This window comes from Cricetulus griseus, assembly GCF_003668045.3.
Source record: "Cricetulus griseus strain 17A/GY chromosome 1 unlocalized genomic scaffold, alternate assembly CriGri-PICRH-1.0 chr1_0, whole genome shotgun sequence".
Taxonomy (NCBI): Eukaryota; Metazoa; Chordata; class Mammalia; order Rodentia; family Cricetidae; genus Cricetulus; species Cricetulus griseus.
The window spans coordinates 245,972,583-245,993,673 of record NW_023276806.1 but is presented as its reverse complement, the minus strand read 5'-3'; the positions used below and the strand labels follow the sequence as shown (position 1 = coordinate 245,993,673).

The following is a 21,091-nucleotide window of genomic DNA, read 5'->3' as shown; positions in this document are numbered from 1 at the left end:
CATGTTTTCAGTAATAATTTCCTCTTCCTTCTTTCTCTTTCTTTCTTTCTTTCTTTCTTTCTTTCTTTCTTCCTTTCTTTCTTCCTTTCTTTCTTTCTCTCCTTTCTTTCTTTCTTTCTTTCTTTCTCTCATTTTCTTTCTTCCTTTTTTTTTAAAGAATTGTCTTATTGGGCTGGAGAGATGGCTCAGAGGTTAAGAGCACTGGCTGCTCTTCCAGAGGTCTTGAGTTCAATTCCCAGGAACCACATGGTGGCTCACAACCATCTGTAATGAGATCTGGTGGCTCACAACCATCTGTTATGAGATCTGGTGCCCTCTTCTGGTGTGCAGATATACATGGCAGCAGAATGTTGTATACATAATAAATAAATAAAATCTTAAGAAAAAAAGAATTGTCTTACTATGATTTCCTGTCTGTCCTGGAACTCACTCTGTAGACTAGGCTGGCCTAGGACATCAGAGAGACCTGCCCACATTGCCTCCAAAGTGCCTGCATTGTTGGTGGACATGTCACAGTTGGATAAGTTAGGTGTTTTAATTGGCCTACTAAGGATGACTGGCTGAGCCTGACTGGTTATGGTAGCCAGGACACAGACTGTGGTACTAACTCTAGTAGCAGAAAAAAATGCAGCCCTCCGGATTTAAAGTCCACTGTCTTCCAACTACAAGCAATATTGTTTTCTTTATCTCTGAATCTGTTATAACTCACAAAAGGACCTACCAGAGTTCTATCCTTATTCTACAGATGGTGAAACCTAGGCTCACGGAGATAAGTAGTTTATAATATAGTTAAATATAACTGCTCTTTTTATTCATCCTATCATTCTTATGCCTCACTAAATGAAGCTGAAGTCACCCAAGCCAGGCATGGTGGCACTGGCCTGTAACCATGGTACTTTGGAAATGGAGGCAGGAATTCCAGAATTTCGAAGTCATCCAAGGTGAAAATCATCAATGGGGTGTGGCATGGAGCCCTCAGAACCAAGGGTGACTGTGACTGGCTTAGAAAGTGTCCATAGTCTTCCCTGCAGTTCCAGAACTTCAGGGCCATGACACCAGCAAGTGTTAGCAGAGGTACTTACACCCCAGGTTTTCTGTTCTTGATAACATTTCCTGTCCAAAGCAGCCTGGGTCACTTCAAGATCAGACTCCTGTTGCTCATTAAACAGGAGAATTCTCTTGCAGGTGGGAGAATTAGCTTCAGGTAGAGATGAGATCCCTTATTGCTTATCCAGTTCAATGTGTCCCATCCTGAAGCCATATACACACAACTAACAGAAATGGACTCAGCATGTTTTATTCATGTATTTGTGCATACTTAAACACACATAGTTAACAAGGAAGAAAATGGAAGGGAAGAATTTGGGCAAGGATGGAGAGAGGACAAAGAAGGGGAAGAGTGATGCAATGTATTTTAATTAAAGTGTATGAAAATAAATTTTAAATTAAAAACCAGTAAGAGAGACATCTTAGCAGTTAAGAGCACTGAATATTGTTACAGAGGACACAGGTTCCATTCCCAGAAACCACCTCCTGGCTAATCAGTTCCTGTAACACCAGTCCAAAGGGTTCTGATGCCCTCTTCTGGCCTCTCAGGTACTGCACAGACACTTGAAGGCAAACACCCATACACAAAAAACATTATAGCTTAAAAAATGGAATTCTCGACGGGCAGTGGTGGTGCACACCTTTAATCCCAGCACACAGGAGGCAGAGGCAGGCGGATCTCTGTGAGTTTGAGGCCAGCCTGGTCTACAATAGCAAGTTCCAGGACAGCCTCCAAAGCTACACAGAGAAACCCTGTCTCCAAAAGCGGGGGTGTGGGGGGTGAGGGGTGGGGGTGGGGATATGGAATTCTCTACAGTGATGTCACTGCTCTGAGACAGACAGCAGGCAAGGCTAGTTAAAATGAACTCATTCTGGTGCTGTATACATCCTCTGAGCCAGCAACTCAGAGGCTTTTAAAAGCAGCTTTATGTTGAGGTTTGAATGGCTCAGCAGGACTATTCATCTAAGAGCAGCACCCACGGACCTGATAGGGGACTTCTTGATGTTTTCTGTGTTTGTGCTCTTTGCCCTTTGTAGGTGTGAGAATTGTGGCAATGGCCCACGTTTTAAATGTATTGATGCCTCTTTTAAATATAGAACATAATGTATGATCTAAAAGATAGATTTCCTCTGCCTGAGGGCTAAACTTGCAGTCTCCTGTCCCCATTTAAATTGTTCAGTGCACATCCTGGGGCCTAAAAAAGACTTAAGGATGACAGCGTATGTGGAATGCAAAATCCATTGTAGGCTAGTTCCTGTTTTAGCATTGACAACAGCTGGATGCTTGCTATTACTAAAGAGATATTTATTTATTAAATTTTAAGTATTTAAAGTGAATTCTCCCTGGGAAAACATAGTAATTCTACAATAGCTGTACCTCCAGCCTTTTAGAAAAATGTTTCTCAGACAAGCTCTCCTATGTGACCAATAACAACATACATATAAAGATAAATTAACATTTACATCCCAGCATCCTAATCCCTAACAGGCCTGCCTGGTTAACATACTACTATCTCTGGGGTATTTTAGAGGTAGCTCTCTCCCTTAGCTAAATTCCGCTTTGTGTGAGTTGCTATCTCCTAAGCATTGGGAAATCCTTTCTATCCACAATTCTACTCTTCTACATCACAGTTTAGTGTAGAGTACTACCCAGTGCATGAGATGCCATTTACAACCTCCACAAAATTAATGCCAAATGGATCTTACACCTATGTGTGAAATGTGAAGTGCAGAACTTCCAGGAGAGTCTTGGTAAACTAGGCCTCACCAAGTTTGGAAACCTGCCTAGGCCTTGGGAGGTTTCTCTATGGCACTGATGCATAGAGCAAAAACAGAGCTCCTTCTCTAAATCTGGGAATACTGGAAGAGTTGGTAAAGGTCTGTGACCTGGGCCCTTTGTCGGGGGGGGGGGGGGAGGTTGTTTCCTATCCAAGTCTTTCTACACATGCTGCTGTAGTTATCAGTTCCATGGCCACTGTGAACTTTGTTTATAATGTTCTTGAGGTACCCTGTGTTCCTCCTGTGCAACATCTTCTGGTCAGTCTCTTCCTGGATTTGTATACTTCCTTTTAAAACTGACCCATTGTGGGTTGGAGAGATGGCTCAGAGGTTAAGAGCACTCTTCCAGAGGTCCTGAGTTCAATTCCCAGCAACCATATGGTGGCTCACAACCATCTGTAATGAAACCTGGTGCCCTCTTCTGGCCTGCAGGCATATATGCAGACAGAATGCTGTATGCATAATAAAAAATAAATACTTAGCTTGGAAGCCAGGACTGAGATCCACCGACCCACCGTGCTGTGTCCCTGCAGCTCACCGGTTCCCCGGGGGACTGATTCTGTCACTCAGGACTGATTCCTGTCACTCAGGCCTCACTAGCCAATCAGAACCTCTAGAAGACCCATCAGTGAGATGGGAGGGTTCTTCCGCTTGACAGACTTCTGGCTCGGCCCCTCCCACTGCGGAAGTCGGAAGCTACCCTTGTGCTGGTCGGTGGGCTCCGGTGGGCTCCGCTGTTGGGAGAGCCTTGTGAGCTTGGACGCCGGGCCAACGTGAGTGAGGGGCTGCTGTTCCCAGACGCGGAGGAGTGGCCAGCCATGGTGAGCGCGGGGCCGCTGTCCCCAGACTGGGACGGCCGAGCGGGGGGAGCCTGGTGTGGCGGGTCCTTCCCGGGGCTGGGTGGGAGCCAGCGGCCGGCGTGGTCCTACCCGTCCCGTGTGGTCCTGCGTGGCCCTTGTAAGGCTGAGGGCCGGGTGGCAGCCTCTGAAGAAGTTCACTACACGGGCTGCGTCCGAGCAGGGCACTGGGAGCCTTGTTGGGATCACGGGGAAACGCTAGCGCCTGCAGTGCTTGTGCTGTCACTATGGAAGGCAGGTTTGCCAAACTCGGAGAGCTATATCTTCCAGAAGTGCTGCACGTTTAACGCTAACATTTAGGTGTGGGATACGTCTGGAGTTAATTCTGTGCAACTTGTAAACGGCATCTCCTGTGAAGAGTAACACTTCACTGCGCTTTGGAGGTTCTCCTCTCTGTAGACCAGGCTGACCTCGAATTCACAGAGGCCTCCTGAGTTCTGGGATTAAAGGCGTGAGCCACCAACGCCTGTCGGATTTACCAGTTCTTAGGGAACATTAAGTCACATAAAGCAGAATTTAGCTAAGGGAGGACTGACTCTCAAATATCTCAAAGATAAGTAGTTTGCAAACCAAGCCTGTTAGAGAGTAGTATCATAAAATTTAAATGTTTGTTCCCCAGGATTATCCAAGCTACATTCCCATAACAAAGGAGACAACCCTGATTTACAGCCACCCACACAGCCTCCCCACACCCCCAGTCAAAGAACAGGCTCGGACATGCTAGCAGCTCAAAGGGCCTTTACAGGGTCACAACCAACTTTAAGTCCTGGTGTGACATAAAGGTGAGTTAATTCTAGAACAGCTGCATCTCCATCGTTTTCTTGAAAAGTAGTTTTGAGTCAAGGTCTGCTATGTTGATTGAGGTGGACTTGAACCCTGTCTGTAGCCCCACAGGGCATTGCCCTTGCCATCCTCCTAAAGAACCACCCTAAATTCCTGGATTAAAGATCTGTAGCACCACAGAGTTCTTAAATGACCAGTTTGAGTCACATAGTGGAACTGTCCATTGCAGTAACAGGAAAAGGTTTTGTGTGTGGAGCATGGCTTCTCCCTTCAGAGCAGAAGAGGAGGGGCAGTGTACTGTGTGCACTGCAGGGGGAAAGAGACTAGATCACAGACTGAAGTTTAAGGCAGTGTGCTGCAGGGGTCTCCATTACCAAGAAGGACCTGATGGGGCAGGGTGAGTGACTTTCTGTGAATTTTGTTGCATGTATTAAATTTTTCCATGTGAATAAAGACAGATAGAATTGGTGGGTGTACAGTATAGGGAGGGTAGCCTGAACTACTGAGTATTCAGTTTCTAGTTAGGGCACTCTCTAGTTAGGGCACTCTCCTATGCAGATATGTGCAATCCTGGATCAGAAGTTGAAAGCTTACAGCACTCAGCAGCTAACATTTTACATGGGACAAAGTCATACAGTGTCTTATTAATGGCATTCTCTCTATCAGGGAAGTGCCTACTCTGTTTCAAAGTCAGTATAGCAAAGTGTTCTTCCAATTGTTTTTATCATTTTAAAAATGCAAATTTTTGGTATTTTTTAAATTTCATTTTCTTAAAATGTATTACTGCTCTAATCTATTTCTTTCAATTTCCCAGTATTTCTTAGTCACTAAGAATTTCATTCCATTGTTTTCTTAAGTGACATTTATTTATTAATATCAGTTTAGAGGAGTGATTCTCAATGTGGGGTGGTGGGGGCATCTTTTGGGGGGATCAAATGACCCTGCCACAGGAGTTGTGCAAGATCATTGGAAAACACAGATCTTGATATTACAATTCAGGGCAAAATTATAGTTATGAAGTAGCAATGTAAATAATTTTATGGTTGGGTGGGTCACCACAACATGACAAACTGTATTAAAGGGTTAACACATTAGGAAGGTTGAGGACCACTGGTTTTGATCAATGTCTCCTGTAGCTCAGGCTATGTAATTGAGAATTGCTTTGAACACCTAATTCTGCCTCTGCTGCCCATGGCTGGGAAGACAGTCCTGCAACTGCTTCAAGTCTGGGCCTTGACTTGTGAGTAGACCAGTGAATGAGTATCCAATCTCTCTGGTTTTTATTGGGAGCTTACAAACAAAGAGGGACCTGTGTAAGAATTGAGTTCACTGACCAGCTGTAAAGCAGGTGTAGTCACATCACAGAAAGGGATGGGCAAGGAGGGTGAAAGCTTTCCTACTGTGACAGTAGTTGATCTTAGCAATGAGTAGTGGTGTGATCAATATTAGGTGCTTGATAAATGTGCTGACTGGCCATTTCTCAGGTTAATAGACCAGGAAATCAAGAATATGGATAGAAAACTGAATTTATTGTAAAACCAAATTATTGTAGTTATATTAGTCCAACCAAAATTTAAGAGCAGGACAAGGGGCTGGAGAGATGGCTCAATGATTAAGAGCACTGACTGCTCTTCCAGGGTTCCTGAGGTCAAGTCCCAGCAACCACTTGGTGGCTCACAACCATCTCTAATGGAATCTGACACCCTCTTCTGTCATGCAGGCATCCATGCATATAGAGCACTCATATACATAAAATATATAAATAAATAAGTAAATCTATTTTAAAAAGAAAGATCAGAATAAAATGGTGTGGCCTGTTATTTTCATGGTTTAAGATGTTTGGCATGTTACAGGTTTAAAGAGAAATCTGGCACTGGGGAAATGTCCAGAGATCTACAAGAATGACACCAACTAACAATCTAAGCAATAATGGAGAGGCTACCTTAAATGCCCTTCTCTGATAATGAGATTGATGACTACCTTATATGCCATCTTAGAGCCTTCATCCAGTAGCTGGTGGAAACAAGCATATACCACAGCTAAACACTGAACTGAACTCTGGAATCCAGTTGCAGAGAAGGAGGAGTGATGAGCAAAGGGGTCAAGACCAGGCTGGTGAAACTCACAGAAACAACTTCCAGAGATGGAAGAATTCCATCAGACCCAAGTCCTCAGTGGCCACAGGACTTGGACTCTGTCAGAGGTGAGGGTCTTAGACCCTGGGTTGAGTTGAATGCCCAGAAACACCACCGTGAGAGAGCATAGTTTCCCAGGAGGTGGAGGTAGTCTAGAAGCAAAGAGGGACAGAGGCAAGAAGGACTGCTGAGAAGGAGGTCATCTACATATTAGAGGAATGTGCTAGGACTGTGGTCAAAGGTGGAAAGATTCCAAGCCAAGACTTGGCCAAAGAAACGAGGTCTGTCCCAGAAACACTGAGGGAGAACAGTCCATGTAAGCTGTCTGGAGGACCGGGTGTCAGTATCCTCCTAGGTGAAGGCAAAGAGGAAGTATGATTCAACTTTTAAAGGCACAGTGAAAAAGGCTACTTGCAGGTCCAGGACAGCCAAGTGGGAGGTTGCAGGGTGTGCGTAAGAAAGGAGGTTGTATGAGTTGTTAACCACTGGATTTTTTTGGAATAACTGCATCTTTGATGAGGCAGAGATCTTGAATTAAATGGTGAGCACTTGAGTGCTTGCGTACAGGAAAAATGGGAGTGTTGTAGGGTGAGTTGATCAGAATTGAAAGTCCCTGAGATAAAAGGTGGGTGATAAAGGCCTAAGGCATCGGTGATGGGTTTTAGAAATAGGAAACAGGGGTCTGGAAGGGAAGGAGGAGGGGTCATTATGGTGAACTACAACTGGCTGGTGGTGACTTAGCAACCACCATGGTAGAGATATCCCATACCTGGGGGTCTACTGGAGTCAGGAGGGCAGGGATAGGACAGTCTGGGGTAGGAACCTGTGAGGCTGTTAAGGGGAGAAGAAGGTGGGCGTCAGGAGAGAATGTGGGGGCCAAGATGAGTATGGTATCAGAGCAGCTGAGAATATCAAGACCAAGTGGATGTACAGGGCATGTGCAGATGTGACTAGAAAAGAGTCATCCTGCAAGAATGCAGGGAAGTGACAGGGTCTTAAGTGGGAAGAAGGGAGGGGTCCCATCTACCCCAGTGACAGAAATTGGCAAGGGAACTGGGACCCGAGTGACATGTTAAAACAGAATAGAATAGTGGGTGATGGACCTACCCACTACCTGGAAATTTATCCTAGGCTCGGCAAAGGTGATGAGAGTCACCAAGTTTGGGTGCCATCAGTCCTCCACCAGGCTGAGGAGTTTGAAGCTGGAAGAGTCTCAGATGCCAGTGTGTGTGAGGCTGGACCTCCATGGTGTGGTGTTGAGGATGAGCCCAGCCCTGTGGAGGCATTCTGATTTCCAGTGGCAGAGGATCAGGGTAGAACCATGACCAGTGGCAACATTTAAAGCAGGCTACTGGTGGAGTTGACTTGGGCTGGGTTTAGGCTGGGTGGAGCCTTGTGGAATTCCCATGTGAGGGTGCTGATGGCCTCAGGGCAGCAGGCAAGCATGAGCTTGGAGTGGAGCCTTCGAGCCAAGACTGTTAGGAAGACTCAGCTCCTCCTCTCCAGCATTAAATACCTTGAAGGCCATCTTTTCCAATTTCTGTAATTGGGTTTGGGGACCCTCCTCAATCCTTTTTAATTTCTTTCTAATATCTGGTGCTGACTGAGAAATAAAATGGGCAGCCAGGACTGTGGCTCCTTCTGTGGAGGCTGGGTCAAGACAAGTATATTAAACCATGGTCTCTTGTAAACAGTTTTAAAAATGATGGATTTTATCAGCTTGCATAGTCTCTCAGAGCTTATCAGAATTAACAACTTTGTCTGAGACCATGTCCATACTCTGATGGAGGCAGCAGACCATGAGGTCCCTTCTCTGGCAGCTGTTCTGACCTGACTGATAGTCTCAGTAGGATTCTATAACCGGCTCTGCCATGTCACCCACAGTGACTGTATTGTCTAGTAGGTGAATTCTATCTGTATATTGTCTGGCTGCTGCCTGAACTCAGCCTCTTTCCTCAGGAGTGAGAGTGGAGACCTGGATGACATAGAGGTTATGCCAGGTCAGGTCATGGGCTTGGAACAGATAATGAAACTCCTTGATATAAACAGGATTAGCAGAGGAGGAACCCAACTATCTGTAAGAGAAAGGGGTGTGGACTCCTAACAATTCCATTGGTTCCAGCCACCTCTCAGAGAGGGCAGAGGAGAACAGGAATCCACTGAGAGCCAGTATGAGAAGAGACCAGAGAGAATTCATGAGGAGTAAACCAGTGTGTGGAAGAAGACCAAGGTGTACATTTTGGCTTTGAATGATAGGGAGAGATAGTAGGAAGGAGAGGGAGAGGAAGGTTGGTAAGGAGGAGGAAGTTGGTCCTTGACCTTTGTCTTGGAGGGGAAAGGAGGGGGAGGTAGATGGAGGAATGGGAGGAATGGGGGCCACTGAATAGGTTATGTGGCATTGTAGGAGGAGAATGGGTAAGCCGGTTTGGAGGAATATGGGGGAGGGGCCAGTGTCCCTGGCTGCATGGTCAGGGCAGAATGTTCAGGGTCCCAGTTCCCAAATAAACGGGAATCTGGAGGTATCAGAACCCTAACCAACAAGACCTGAACTGCAGGACACTAACTAGAGAAAGAAGGGTGGGAGTGCAGTACCCAGGTACCGTGGACATAAGGCAGTTCTGCCCATTTTTCTCCATACCAGCAAAAATTTTCAAGACAACCGAGGAAGGTGAATTCAAAAGTTCCCTCTGGTGACCATCATGACTGTTATCAAGAGCGTACTGTGGACAGGCCTTAGTGAATAGGGAAATAAGGCCATCTGGACATAGGTTATCAGAGCCCCCAATTTGAACATTTCATAAAAGACATCCTAAGGTTGTTTGAAGATCTGGCTTAGATCCACAGTTTCGCATTTTACAAGCCTGTGATGGAACCTGAAGTCTAAAGCAATGCCTACACTCTAAGAGAGGCTTTTAGGTACAGGAAGCTCCAAAGCCTGAATGTCCTAGCATCCCAGGCATCCAGGGAGGATCAGATTGAGCAGGAATAGGTCAGGAATGCCCCTGGAACGACTGCATCTTTGGCAGGGTAACCTGAAAATCAAGAGGAGTCTTGAACCCCTAAAGACTGACTTGGAATGGGCAATTTACCAGACCGAAAGCAATTGAGTCTAGTGGAGAGTGGGAAAGAGTGTTTCTCCCACATAGCCGAGGGCAGATGGGGAAAGCTCAGCTCCCCAGCCAGTACACCAGATGAAAAGTTTCTGTACGCTGATACTAAGCCTCTCTGCCAATGCAGTAATCCAAATCAAGCCAAATTAAGAATCGAAAGTCCAGGTTTAATGAGTAAAACGCTCCTGGATGGTTTTTTTCGGCCTCCAGAGAGAAGACTGGGAGAAGAGACTGAAAAATCACATGGCAGTTCTCTAGGGGGAGTTTAAATACCCTGTAAGTGTGGTCTTGAGCATCTCCCTGGGAGGAGTTGCTGGTTGGCAGGTTCTCTGAGGTGGGGCAGAGTTTGGAGAGAGGGAGGGGGGGGCGCCACCGTGGAGCTTCCACCTGAGCACTCTGTGTTTCATTGATTCTTTGTAGTGTTCTGTTTTCCTATTTTATTGATTTTAGCCCTCATTTGGATCGTTTCTTGTTGTCTACTCCTTTCTGGTATGCTTACTTTGTAGTGGGAAATTTATTAGAGCTATTATACCTTGTGTAAACTCCCGAGTGATTGCTTCCCTAGTCTTTGTAGTAATCTTTTGAAAATAATCAGTGATGTAAGATTATTGCCTTTGTTTTCATATGTGGAGTTAATCTCCTTGATTTGGAATTTTTCCTTCTAGCACTTCCTGTATTGCTGCATTTGTAGATAGATAGTATTTAAATTTGACTTTGTCATGGAATATCTTATTGTCTGTATTTGTTATGAATGAAATTTTCTGGGTATTCTAATTTGGACTGGGATCTGTGGCTTCTTAGAGTCTGCAGCACATGTGTCCAAAGCCCTTCTGATTTTTACAGTCTCCATTGAGAAGTCAGATGTAATTCTCATAGGTATGCCTTGTATGTTACTTGGTATTTTTCCATTGCAGCTTTAATTGTCTTTCTCTGTTTTGTGTGTTTAGTGTTTTCATTATTATGTGTCAAGGGGACTTTCTTTTCTGTTCTAGTCTATTTGGTGTTTTATATGCTTCTTGCACCTTAAAAGGTGCTTAAGTTAGGAAAATTTTCTTCTATGAGTTTCTTGACCATATTTTCTGGACCTTTGAGCTGGGATCCTTCTCCTGGCTTTATCTTTTCATGGTTTCCCAGATTTCCTGGAAATTTTGTGTCAGGGGTTTTTAGGTTTGACATTTTCTTTCTTTAACTGATGTCAATGCCTACGATTTTCTCTTTCATCTCTGTATCCAGTTGGTAAAGCTTGCCTCTGCAGTTCTTTGTAGACTTAAATTTCTCATTTCCAATGTTTCCTCGCTTTGTGTTTTCTTTATTGCATCTGTTTTCATTTGCAGGTCCTGTACAGTTTTATTTGTTTCCTTCAATTGTGTGTTTTTTCTTAGCTTTAGTTAAGGGATTTATTGGTTTCCTCTAATTCTTTTGAGTTTTCCTGGATTTTTTTTTTTTTGAGGGATTTGTTGATTACTTCCAATTGTTTTTGTTTTCCTTGATTTCTTTAAGGGATTTATTATTTACTCTTTTAGGACTCTGTCATCTTCATAGAGTTGGTTTTAAGGTCTTTTTCTTGTGCTTAAGATATGTCAGACTATGCAGGACCTGATGTGGTAGGATAGATGGGCTCTGTTAGGGATATATTACTCTGGCTGTTATTTTCATGAGCTGGCATCTAGGCATCTCAATTTGGGGTGATTTATAGGGTTAGGTGCTGCTTTCTGGGTTTGCGTTGGTTGGGTGCCAGTTTTGTTTCTCGGTTTTGGTTGTCTCTTCGGATTTTCAGAGAGTGTGTTGGCTGAGCCTTGCCTTCTGTATAGGCATGCTTAGCTGGTGAGTTCATGGAGGAAGGTTTGCTGCTGGGGGAAAGGAGCTCAGGGGAAGAAGATCTTAGGGACCCACAGGAGGAATAGAGAAAGGGGTAGGGGAAGGTGCCTCTAGGAGTCTATTGTGGTTCTAGGGGCAACCTTGAATATTAGGTCTGTAGTAACAGATAGTGTGATAAATCTGCAGACAGCCTACCTGGTCTTCTGGTAGGCATGCCATGTGGCTCATCAGGGGTTGTCTATCTGAGTTGGGTACTGGGATACAGAGATGAGGCTAGTGGGAATGTTGTCAGGAATCCACGGGACATGTGGGTGGGAGGAGATAAAGTTGCCCCTGGTATTCCATTCCTGTATTCTGTTCCAGGGCTGAGGGCAACTATGAGAATTGGGTCAGTGGTGATAAGATAGTGGGGTAGGTCTTTGGGCAGCCTACCTAGTCTTCTGGCAGGCGTAACTTGTAGTTGAGCTGGGCGTGTCTGCCAAAGTTCAGGGCTGACACACAGATTTGGGGTGAGAAGGGAAGGGATGGTAGGGATGGTCCGTGAGATCTATAGGTGCGGATATGGGAGGGAAAGCTGCAACTTGTGTTTTACAGCACTAGGAGCAAGTCTTGAGTAGTGTGTCTCTGGTAACAGAGTGGCAAATGCCCATGGGCAGCAGCCTACCTGGTCCTATACCCAATATCTTAATACTGAGGCATCAGATTCACAGGGATCATTTATATGCTTCTTTCTTTATTTAGGTTTTGTTGTTGTTAATCTGTAAAAGACATTCAGTTGATTGGATAAAAAGTACTATGTGGGCTCAGCACGTCACTCATCAAATATTCTTGGGGTTGACCTGAGTTGGGAAACAAACACTGCTACTCTAGATCCAGAGGCTCTCACATCCTCTGGTGTCACCTGTATACACATGGAAGGCATTCTTTCTTACACGCACAAACATACATATAAAGATGAGCATAGATTTGTTTTCAAAAGCGCTCGTTACTTATATAAACCAATTAGAGCAAAACAAGTTGCTTTAGGTGGATAATACAAATCATACATTATTTCCTTAAAAGTATGTTATTATGCATTTGATTTTAAAAAATTTACACTTTCATACTCTGTTGCAGACTTACATCCAATCTTCAGTAATTGGAAAACAAAGCAGTTTCTAAGTAATCCTAACAATCATCATTTTCTTTTTCATAAGGGAATGAGACATTTTAAATAGTCACAACTATTTTCTACAATGTAAAAATATCAGAAGCTTCAAGTAAATCTCTCCAGTTTTGGTAGAACAGCTCTCCTTGCTAAACTCATTTTCTAATTTTGGCAAAGGAAAAAACCAGAGTGCATAGGGTGAGTGCTGGCCAGTGATTTCTTTGATTTTTGATTTTGGTTAGAATCTTGTAGTTCTTATTTAAGGGACCATGTTCAATTTGTAACAAGCTTTTGTGTCTCTCTTTATCGGTGGTACCACCTATGTGTTATGTGATTTTATTAATTATAGTCTAATTATATTGTTTTTCTGGAAAGTGATGAACCTTCACCTATTTTTGTATTCTAAAATTTGACTATATTATGTTATGAGTTCCTTGAGTTTTTGTTTTGGGTTCTTTCTGTGGAGAAACAATTTTACTTTTAGTTTTCTTGGTGCTAAAGGTTCTGTCATTTCTTGATGCATCCATATTTTTCAGGTGTTGCAATCATCAGTGTTGGGTTTCTGCTGCTCTAAGTTATTGATACGGTTAACACTGGTTTGGGGTTTTTAAAACTTTCTAATCTATCATTGTCTCTCTGGCCTATTTAGGTTCAGTTGTCAACATCTCAGAGCCTACAGTCATCTGAGTGAGCCTCAATTGAGCATATGCCCCTATAAGAATGACTGGTTGCTGTGTCTGTGAGGCATTGTGTTGATTGATAATTGATGAGGAAAGGCTCTTCCAGTGAGGCTGACAAGATCCCTAAGCAAGTGTGCCTGGGCTCAATAAGAGAACTAGCTGATCATGAGACAATGACCAAACAACAGAGAAATTTGGAAACAATGTTTGCCATTGGTTTTTGCCTTCATTTTCTAGTTTGAATTTCTAGCCTAAGCTCTCAAAATTGTGGACTATGATCTGGCAGAGTCAGCCAAATAAACCTGTTCATTACCTGAGATGTTTTTGGTTAGAGATTTAATCACAGAAGCAGAGGAGCAAAATATGGCACAACAAAAGAGATTTTGTTGCTGGGAAGAACCTGGGAATGTTGTCTTTTGGAGACATATGGAAGATAACCAGACTTTAAATAGCAAAAGTCATAGAAAGCTATACATATAACTTAGTTGGCTATTCTTGTAGTACCAGGAAGATGAGAATGTTGAGAGTAATGCAGACAGAGGATTTCAAAGTCACAGGATTTCAGTTGGAAACAGACTCCATGAAAAATTAAGCTAGATGTCATTGTATGATAACTTGGCCCAATATCTTTCTTTTTGTGGGGTGGTGGTGGTTTCGAGACAGGGTGTCTCAGTAGCTTTGGAGGCTGTCCTGGGACTAGCTCTTGTAGACCAGGCTGGTCAGAACTCACAGAGATCTGCCTGCCTTTGCCTCCCAGTGCTGGGATTAAAGGTGTGTGCCACCACTGCCCAGCTCCATAATCTTTCTTATCCTGCTCATGCACTGAGAAATTGAGTGGCAAAATTAAAAAATAATGGGCTGTTTTCTTAGATGTAATATGGAATCTATTGGTATGTATATTATTGATGACTCATTCTTGACTACAGCGAAAAAGCAACAAGTGGCACAGAAATAAATAAAATTTGTGGCTTGTAGAGAAAATTGAAATAGGTAACTTAAGATGGCAACAAGTGCTGAAACAGAGGTAGGATCTTGCAATGAGATTATCACATTAAAGAAAAGGCCTTTACTCCACAGTGGAAGCCTAAGTAGGTGCTCTAAGGGTAAGTAACACTCCATCAGTTAATGGTAGGAATAGGCAAAGTGACTCTTAGTCCCAGGAAGCAACTTCATAAAGAACCTGCTGCAACTCTGGTCCAACTTAGAAGCCAAATTTGGGGGGACCATTCTTATTGTACTGGTTCTGTAAAGAAGAATAAAAATTTCAAGTAATGGATTCTTAGTCTGTGGTTTCAGTACAACACTGTTGCAGGCGTCTATGTTTGGTAGAATCAGAGCCCCCAGTAGGGGACTTCAAGTTCTTTGCATGAATTTAAGACCACAAGATGTTGAGATATCGAAGCTATCAGACACCTGTCATGGAGAGCTGCATATATGGAGTGGAGGTAACCTAAGAGAGAGATGCATCAGAAGTTGCAGGGTTAGAGCTTTCTAAGCCCTTTGAAATTGAAGCCCCATGTGTCTGAGACAGAGAGCTACAGGAGTCAGAGTTTGCCCTGCTGGGTTTCATCCTTGCCTTGCCCTGCTGGATTTCAGTCTTGCCTTGATCCAGTTTTCCCTCACTGTGTCCCCATACCTCTCTTCTGGAAGGGGAATGGGTATTCTGTGTCATTGTATGTTGGAAAGATGTAATTTGTTTTCTGAGTTTATAAGGTGTTACAGTAAAGAATTGCCTTGAGTATCAGAAGAGACTTTGGACATTTGAACAGTGTAGGGGCTGTTGCAGACTATGAGGATATTTGACGTTAGAATAAATGGAATTTCATCATGGGATGACCATGATCTTATAGTGACTTAGTTCAGAATGTAGTTGATTATGTGAAAAAATCTCCTACATGTCTCTCCTCAGTGGCTTTCTTCAGGGTGTTTATGGAACCTTAGGAGGAGGAGGCTTTTTGGATGAACTTCCTCACTGGGATGGGATTTGCATATAGCCTCAACCCATTTCCTGTTCTTTGTGTCTATTGTGTTGTGGTTAAAACTGATGTTTAGCTCCCTTTTCATGCTAGCTTTGTTTTTATGCTGTTATGTTTTCAGCACCATTATAGACTATCCCTAAATTACAAAGAATACATTAGAAGCAATTGCTATTCTTTGAGATACCATTTTGCTGGCCTGATGTTTTGGTTTGTTTTAATTTTTTTGTTTTTGTTTTTGAAGACAGGGTTTCTTTGTGTAGCCCTGGCTGTCCTGAAAGTAGGTATGTAGATCAGGCTGGCCTCCAACTCAGGCATCCGAGTGCTAGTATTAAAGGTGGGCCAATGCACCTGGCTCTTTCGGTTTTTATATTATTTTCTTGTAGGCCTAGAATGTAGATTTTTTTATACATGTCAAGCATATGCTGTTGTGCTGATCTTCAACCACATCTTGAATTTTGAAATTGGGCAGCATGTATTCATGACATTAATACTGCATCAGCCTTCTGAGCTATTGGATTGCAGTTGTGTGACATTTTTCCTACATGTTGTATATGTTTTAAAGGTTTTTTTTAGGTAAATATGAGTATTTTGCCTGTATGCATGGACATGCCCCACACGTGTGCCTTATCACATGACAGCCTTAGAACTCCCGAATTTGGAGTAATGGATAGTTGTGAACCCCCACTGGCAATTGAGCCTACCCATTTGCTGAGCCATCTCTCCTGTCCTGTGTTGTTTATTTATGATCAACATTTACAATCATAATGTATTCATCTGTCCATTTGTAACCGTTTAGACATGCATTCCCTTTTAATAACATCTTATTAATGGTACTGTTAAACTGCACATTTCAGGTTTCGGGAAAATGAAGACAGAACGGCAGTGAATGCATAAATCTTTTAGGAACTTCAGCAAAAACCTCTGTATTCTTTCTATATTTTTTCTTTGATCAGTTGATTTTTGTGGGGGGACAGGGTCTTAATATGTACCTCTGTCTGTCCTGGGACTCATCGCCTAGACCAGGCTTGCATCCAACTCAAAGAGATACACCTGTTTCTGCCTTCTGAGTGCTGGGATTATAGGCATGAGACAATACACCCAGCTTGTCCATGTTTTTTTGTAGTTAGTAATTGTTCATACAATGTCTCTGGTGTTTACTCAGTACAGTTACAATCTGTTTGCTTGTCTTTCTCTTTTTAAGTCTATTAATTAGCATTTTTCTTGCAAGGCTATATCCCAATCAGAGATACAGAAATAACAGAGTTGAACCTCCTATTCAGTTTCCTTCTAAACTGACTTTGTGATTACATTAGAAATTCTGTTATGGAATAAGTCTGGGAAGCACCAGAAATCTATGAATATATTTTCAGCAAAGTATACATTTACAACACTGTTACTATTGCACTTTCTGTTGTACACATGTATGGGATATTTTAGAATGCAGTGACCTATGATGATGTGAATGTCACCTTCACTCGGGAAGAGTGGACTTTGCTGGATCCTTCCCAGAAGAATCTCTACAAAGATGTGATGCTGGAAACCTACAGGAACCTTACTGCTATAGGTAAGACTGAATTTCCCTTCATTTTTTAAAATAAGGGGACAACTGTGTCTTGGTTATTGATAGTCTACTATAATTTTGATTGAGAAAGGAAGAATGAGTTGGATAAATCAGGCAGGGTTCTAAGATTCATTGGAGATAATAACTTAAATTTTATATAATTTCCAACAATATATCATGCATTTTCTTGTACTATATTTTAGGCTACAGTTGGGAAGACCATAATATTGAAGAACATTGTCAAAATTTTAGAAGACACGGAAGGTAATTTCCATGTGCAAGTGTGCCTCTGAAAAAGTTTTAATGTGGCCTGGAAGTTTTAAGGAAAAGCAACAGTATAAATAAGCACAGCCTTAAGTTTATTGTTGATTATGAAATTCTCACAAAATCATGTACCTCAATGTCAGGGGTCCAATTTGTGTTGTAAGTCATTCTTTTAAGAAAGAAGACAAGGAAACAATGCCTTAACAGATATCACCATTTGAATCATAGCTCTATAAGAGCTATGCTGTAGAACTACCAATCAATTTAGTTTCATACCACTCAGATATTGCTGAAAGTATACACATTGAATAGGTGATAAGTATATGTCTCATATGTAAATATATATAAATAGCCCATAGTAAAAATGGTGTTACTCATATACTTGTAGTGACTTCGCTAAGTTTAGTGAGATGGGAAGTTTATGAGGACCAAGAAGGTTGTTGTGGAGAAACTTTAATCCCTTTATCACATGTCTGTGAGGAAATGAAACTCAAACTGTGTGAATGCAATGTACAAAACTTTTATTTGTCATTCTTCCTTTACTAGGTATATCATATGTCACTCTGGATACAAGTCATATGAGCATAGGGATATGGAAAACAGTAATTGCTTCCCCAGAATAATTAAAAGTTATGTAGTAGTCCTTACTTTCAGTAGACTTGTTGAATATGATATAAGTTCATTAATTAGTTTTTGAACTGAATTGGGAATACATCAATAAACTCACACTGCAGATAAGCCCTATGAGTATTTGAAATGTAGAAACTTTTGGTTTGTCCTAGTTCACTTTGCAAATATATGATTCACAGTATAGGAATATTACAAATGTAGTCACTGTGTCAAAGCTCTGAGTTTTTTCAGTTCTCTTCAGATATGTGGAAAAACTCATAAAGGATGCTATAAATGTGAGCCATATAATAAAGGCTGTTATCATCACTGGTCTCTTCAAAGACTCAAAACAACCTTAATGAAGGGGAACGCCTTAAATTAAACTTAAAATCTTATAAAAACTTAAAATCTGATTCTTCTTTACAATTAGACAGAATTGTAAAAAGGAGTTTTTTAATTGATCTAAGTAATAAAACTCCAGAGTCAGATACAGAGAAAAATGCTGAGAGATCAGAAAGAAGAAGGAGCAAGCCAAAGCCACCTTTACCTCCTTAGCCTCTCAGCAGATAAGAGAGCAAGTTCCTGTTTCTTCCCATTTATATCCTCTCTCTCTGTACCCGGCCATCTCACTTCCTATTTCTACCCAGCTTTCTCACTTCCTGTCTATCTGTACTGACCTCCATACCTCTATGGTTAGCTAGAGGCAAGCTCCATCCTCTGATCTTCAGACAGGCTTTATTTGTACAAGCAAGGTATCACCACACTGAATTGTAAAATTAATTCATTCAGATAAAAGAAATCATGAGTGTAATGTATGTGTAAAGCTTTTACATGTGCCAATTATCTTCACAGGCATGAAAGTCATACTGAAGAGAAACCCTGTGAATATACTCAATGTGACAAAGCCCTTCCGTCTCATAGTCATCTTCAAAGGCATGAAATAATTCCTAGAGGAAGAAAACGCAATGAATGTAATCAGTGTGGTAGAACCTTTGCAAATCACAGTTATCTCCGAATACATAAAAGAACACATACGGGAGAGAAACCCTGCGAGTGTAATGAATGTGGTAAAGCCTTTGCACATCTTAGCAGCCTCCAAAGACATAAAAGAACACATAGTGGAGAAAAACCCTACAGATGTAATCAATGTGATAAAGCCTTTTCACAACCTACTAGTCTCCAAATACATATCAGAACACATACTGGAGAGAAACCGTATGTATGTTATCAATGTGGTAAAGCCTTTTCACAGCACAATATTCTCCGTGTACATAAAAGAACGCATACTGGAGAGAAACCCTACAAATGTAATGAATGTGGTGAAGGCTTTGCACGCCACAGTCACCTTCAAAAGCATGAAAGACTCCATACTGGAGAGAAATTCTACAAGTGTAATGAATGTGGTGAAGCCTTTGCACGTCACAATTATCTTCAAAGGCATAAAAGAATTCATACTGGAGAGAAACCCTATGAATGCACTCATTGTGGTAAAGCCTTTTCACAAAATAGTTACCTCCGAGTACATGAAAGAACACATACTGGAGAGAAACCCTATGAATGTAGTCAGTGTGGTAAAGCTTTTGCACGTAATGCTAGTCTCCGAATACATAAAAAAATACATAGTGGAGAGAAACCCTATAAATGCAATCAGTGTGATAAAGCCTTTTCAGAACACAGTTATCTCCGAATACATATAAGAAGACATACTGGAGAGAAACCCTACCGGTGTACTCAATGTGATAAAACCTTTGCACATCACAGAAGTCTCCAAATACATAAAAGAACACATACTGAAGGAAACCCAATGACTGCAAGTAATGTGGTGAAGCCTTTGCATGTAACAGTTGTCTTTGAAGTCATGACAAAAAATCATACCGGAGAGAATCCCTAAAAATGTAGTCAGTGTGGCAAAGTCATTGCACTTCGTTAGTCTTTATACAAGAGTAAAACCTTTAGTGTGTAATCAATCTGTTACAGACTTTGCATATAACAGTAATCTTTGAAACCCCGAAAGAACTCATACAAAAGGGAAACTCATTGTAAAGGATTTGGTAAAAAAAAAACTTTAGCCAATACACTTATATTCAGTTAAACATGATTTTTTATTCTGAAGAAAAAATCTGACAAGTGTCAACAATCTGTTCAAGCATGACAATGCACTTCTTTATGTGAACAAAAGCCCTATGAATTTAAATTAAAAGGTCACCCTTTTAGATTTCACACTTCTCTTCAATTACATGAAGTAATTCATGCAGATATAAAACTTCATGGATGTGGTGGCCCTACCCCTTCCAAGTCTTTCATTCTTACCTTTTTTTTTTTTTTTTTGACAATTTCATGTAGCTGTCAATGACAGCACCCAGCAGGACCCCATTTGGTTGACCCCACTGATTTCCCGGAAATCTCATTCTGGGCAAAGACTGAGTCCTCCAGAAGAAAACTTTTCTCCTGAAGAAACATTTACCTCCTAACCTGAATATCTTGCACTGGAGAAAACTGAGAATGGGGGAGGGATTTGGGGTTGAAAAAAATTTATTGTGTGGCTTAGTTTGATTACTTAGCTGTGCATATCTCTTGCTGTCTATTTAAACCTGTTCTCCAAGTGTTACCAGTTAGTCACACTGAATAAATATGCTTTCAGTTTTTCTTAATACTTAGGTTTTTTCTTGTTTCTTGTTTCTTTTGTTTCTTTTTATTTATTTTTTTTTTAGATTTTATTTATTATGTATACGACATTCTGCTTCCATGTATATCTGCACACCAGAAGAGGGCACCAGGTCTCATAACGGATGGTTGTGAGCCACCATGTGGTTACTGGGAATTGAACTCAGGACCTCTGGAAGAGCAGTCAGTGCTCTTAACCTCTGAGCCATCTCTCCAGCCCTGTTTATTTTTATTTTAAGGGAATAGTCTTACTATGAATGTCTGGCTTGCTTGAAACTCACTCTATGGATTAGGCTGTCCTAGGACTTCAGAGAGAACTACCCACCTTGCCTTCAGAGTGTATTCATTATAGTGGACTTGTCACAACAGGATAACTTGGTTCTTTTAATTGGTCTAATAAAGATGAGTGGCTGAACCTGGCTGGTTATGGTAGCCATGAGACAGGCTCTGGTCCTAACTCCAGTAACAGAAGGCTCTCATCAAATGCAGCCTTCCTGATTTGAAGTCCACTGTCTTTTACCTATGAGCAATATTATTTTTCTCTATCATTGAATCTGTTCTAACTCATCAAAAGACTAGTTCAGAGTTCTGTCCTTATTCTCGAGATGGCAAAACCCAGGCTCACAGAGGTTAAGTGGTTTTTGAATATAGGTAAGTG

At 41.8% G+C, this 21,091-nt stretch overlaps 1 protein-coding gene across 3 annotated transcripts; it reads left to right on the top strand.

The window, feature by feature from the left end:
• The first annotated feature begins 3,500 nt into the window (after positions 1-3,500).
• On the top strand, positions 3,501-20,422 carry LOC100774954 (zinc finger protein 431). Of its 3 annotated transcripts, XM_035451265.1 has the most exons (5): positions 3,501-3,647; positions 4,303-4,465; positions 16,773-16,899; positions 17,100-17,160; positions 18,622-20,422. In XM_035451265.1, the coding sequence occupies exons 3-5, from the start codon at positions 16,866-16,868 to the stop codon at positions 19,658-19,660; spliced, it is 1,134 nt and encodes a 377-aa protein (XP_035307156.1). In that variant the 5' UTR covers positions 3,501-3,647; positions 4,303-4,465; positions 16,773-16,865; the 3' UTR covers positions 19,661-20,422. The 3 variants fall into 3 exon arrangements, with proteins under 3 accessions (XP_035307156.1, XP_035307155.1, XP_035307154.1); XM_035451264.1 differs by lacking the exon at positions 4,303-4,465; XM_035451263.1 differs by lacking the exons at positions 3,501-3,647; positions 4,303-4,465 and adding an exon at positions 6,489-6,669.
• The last annotated feature ends 669 nt before the right edge of the window (positions 20,423-21,091 follow it).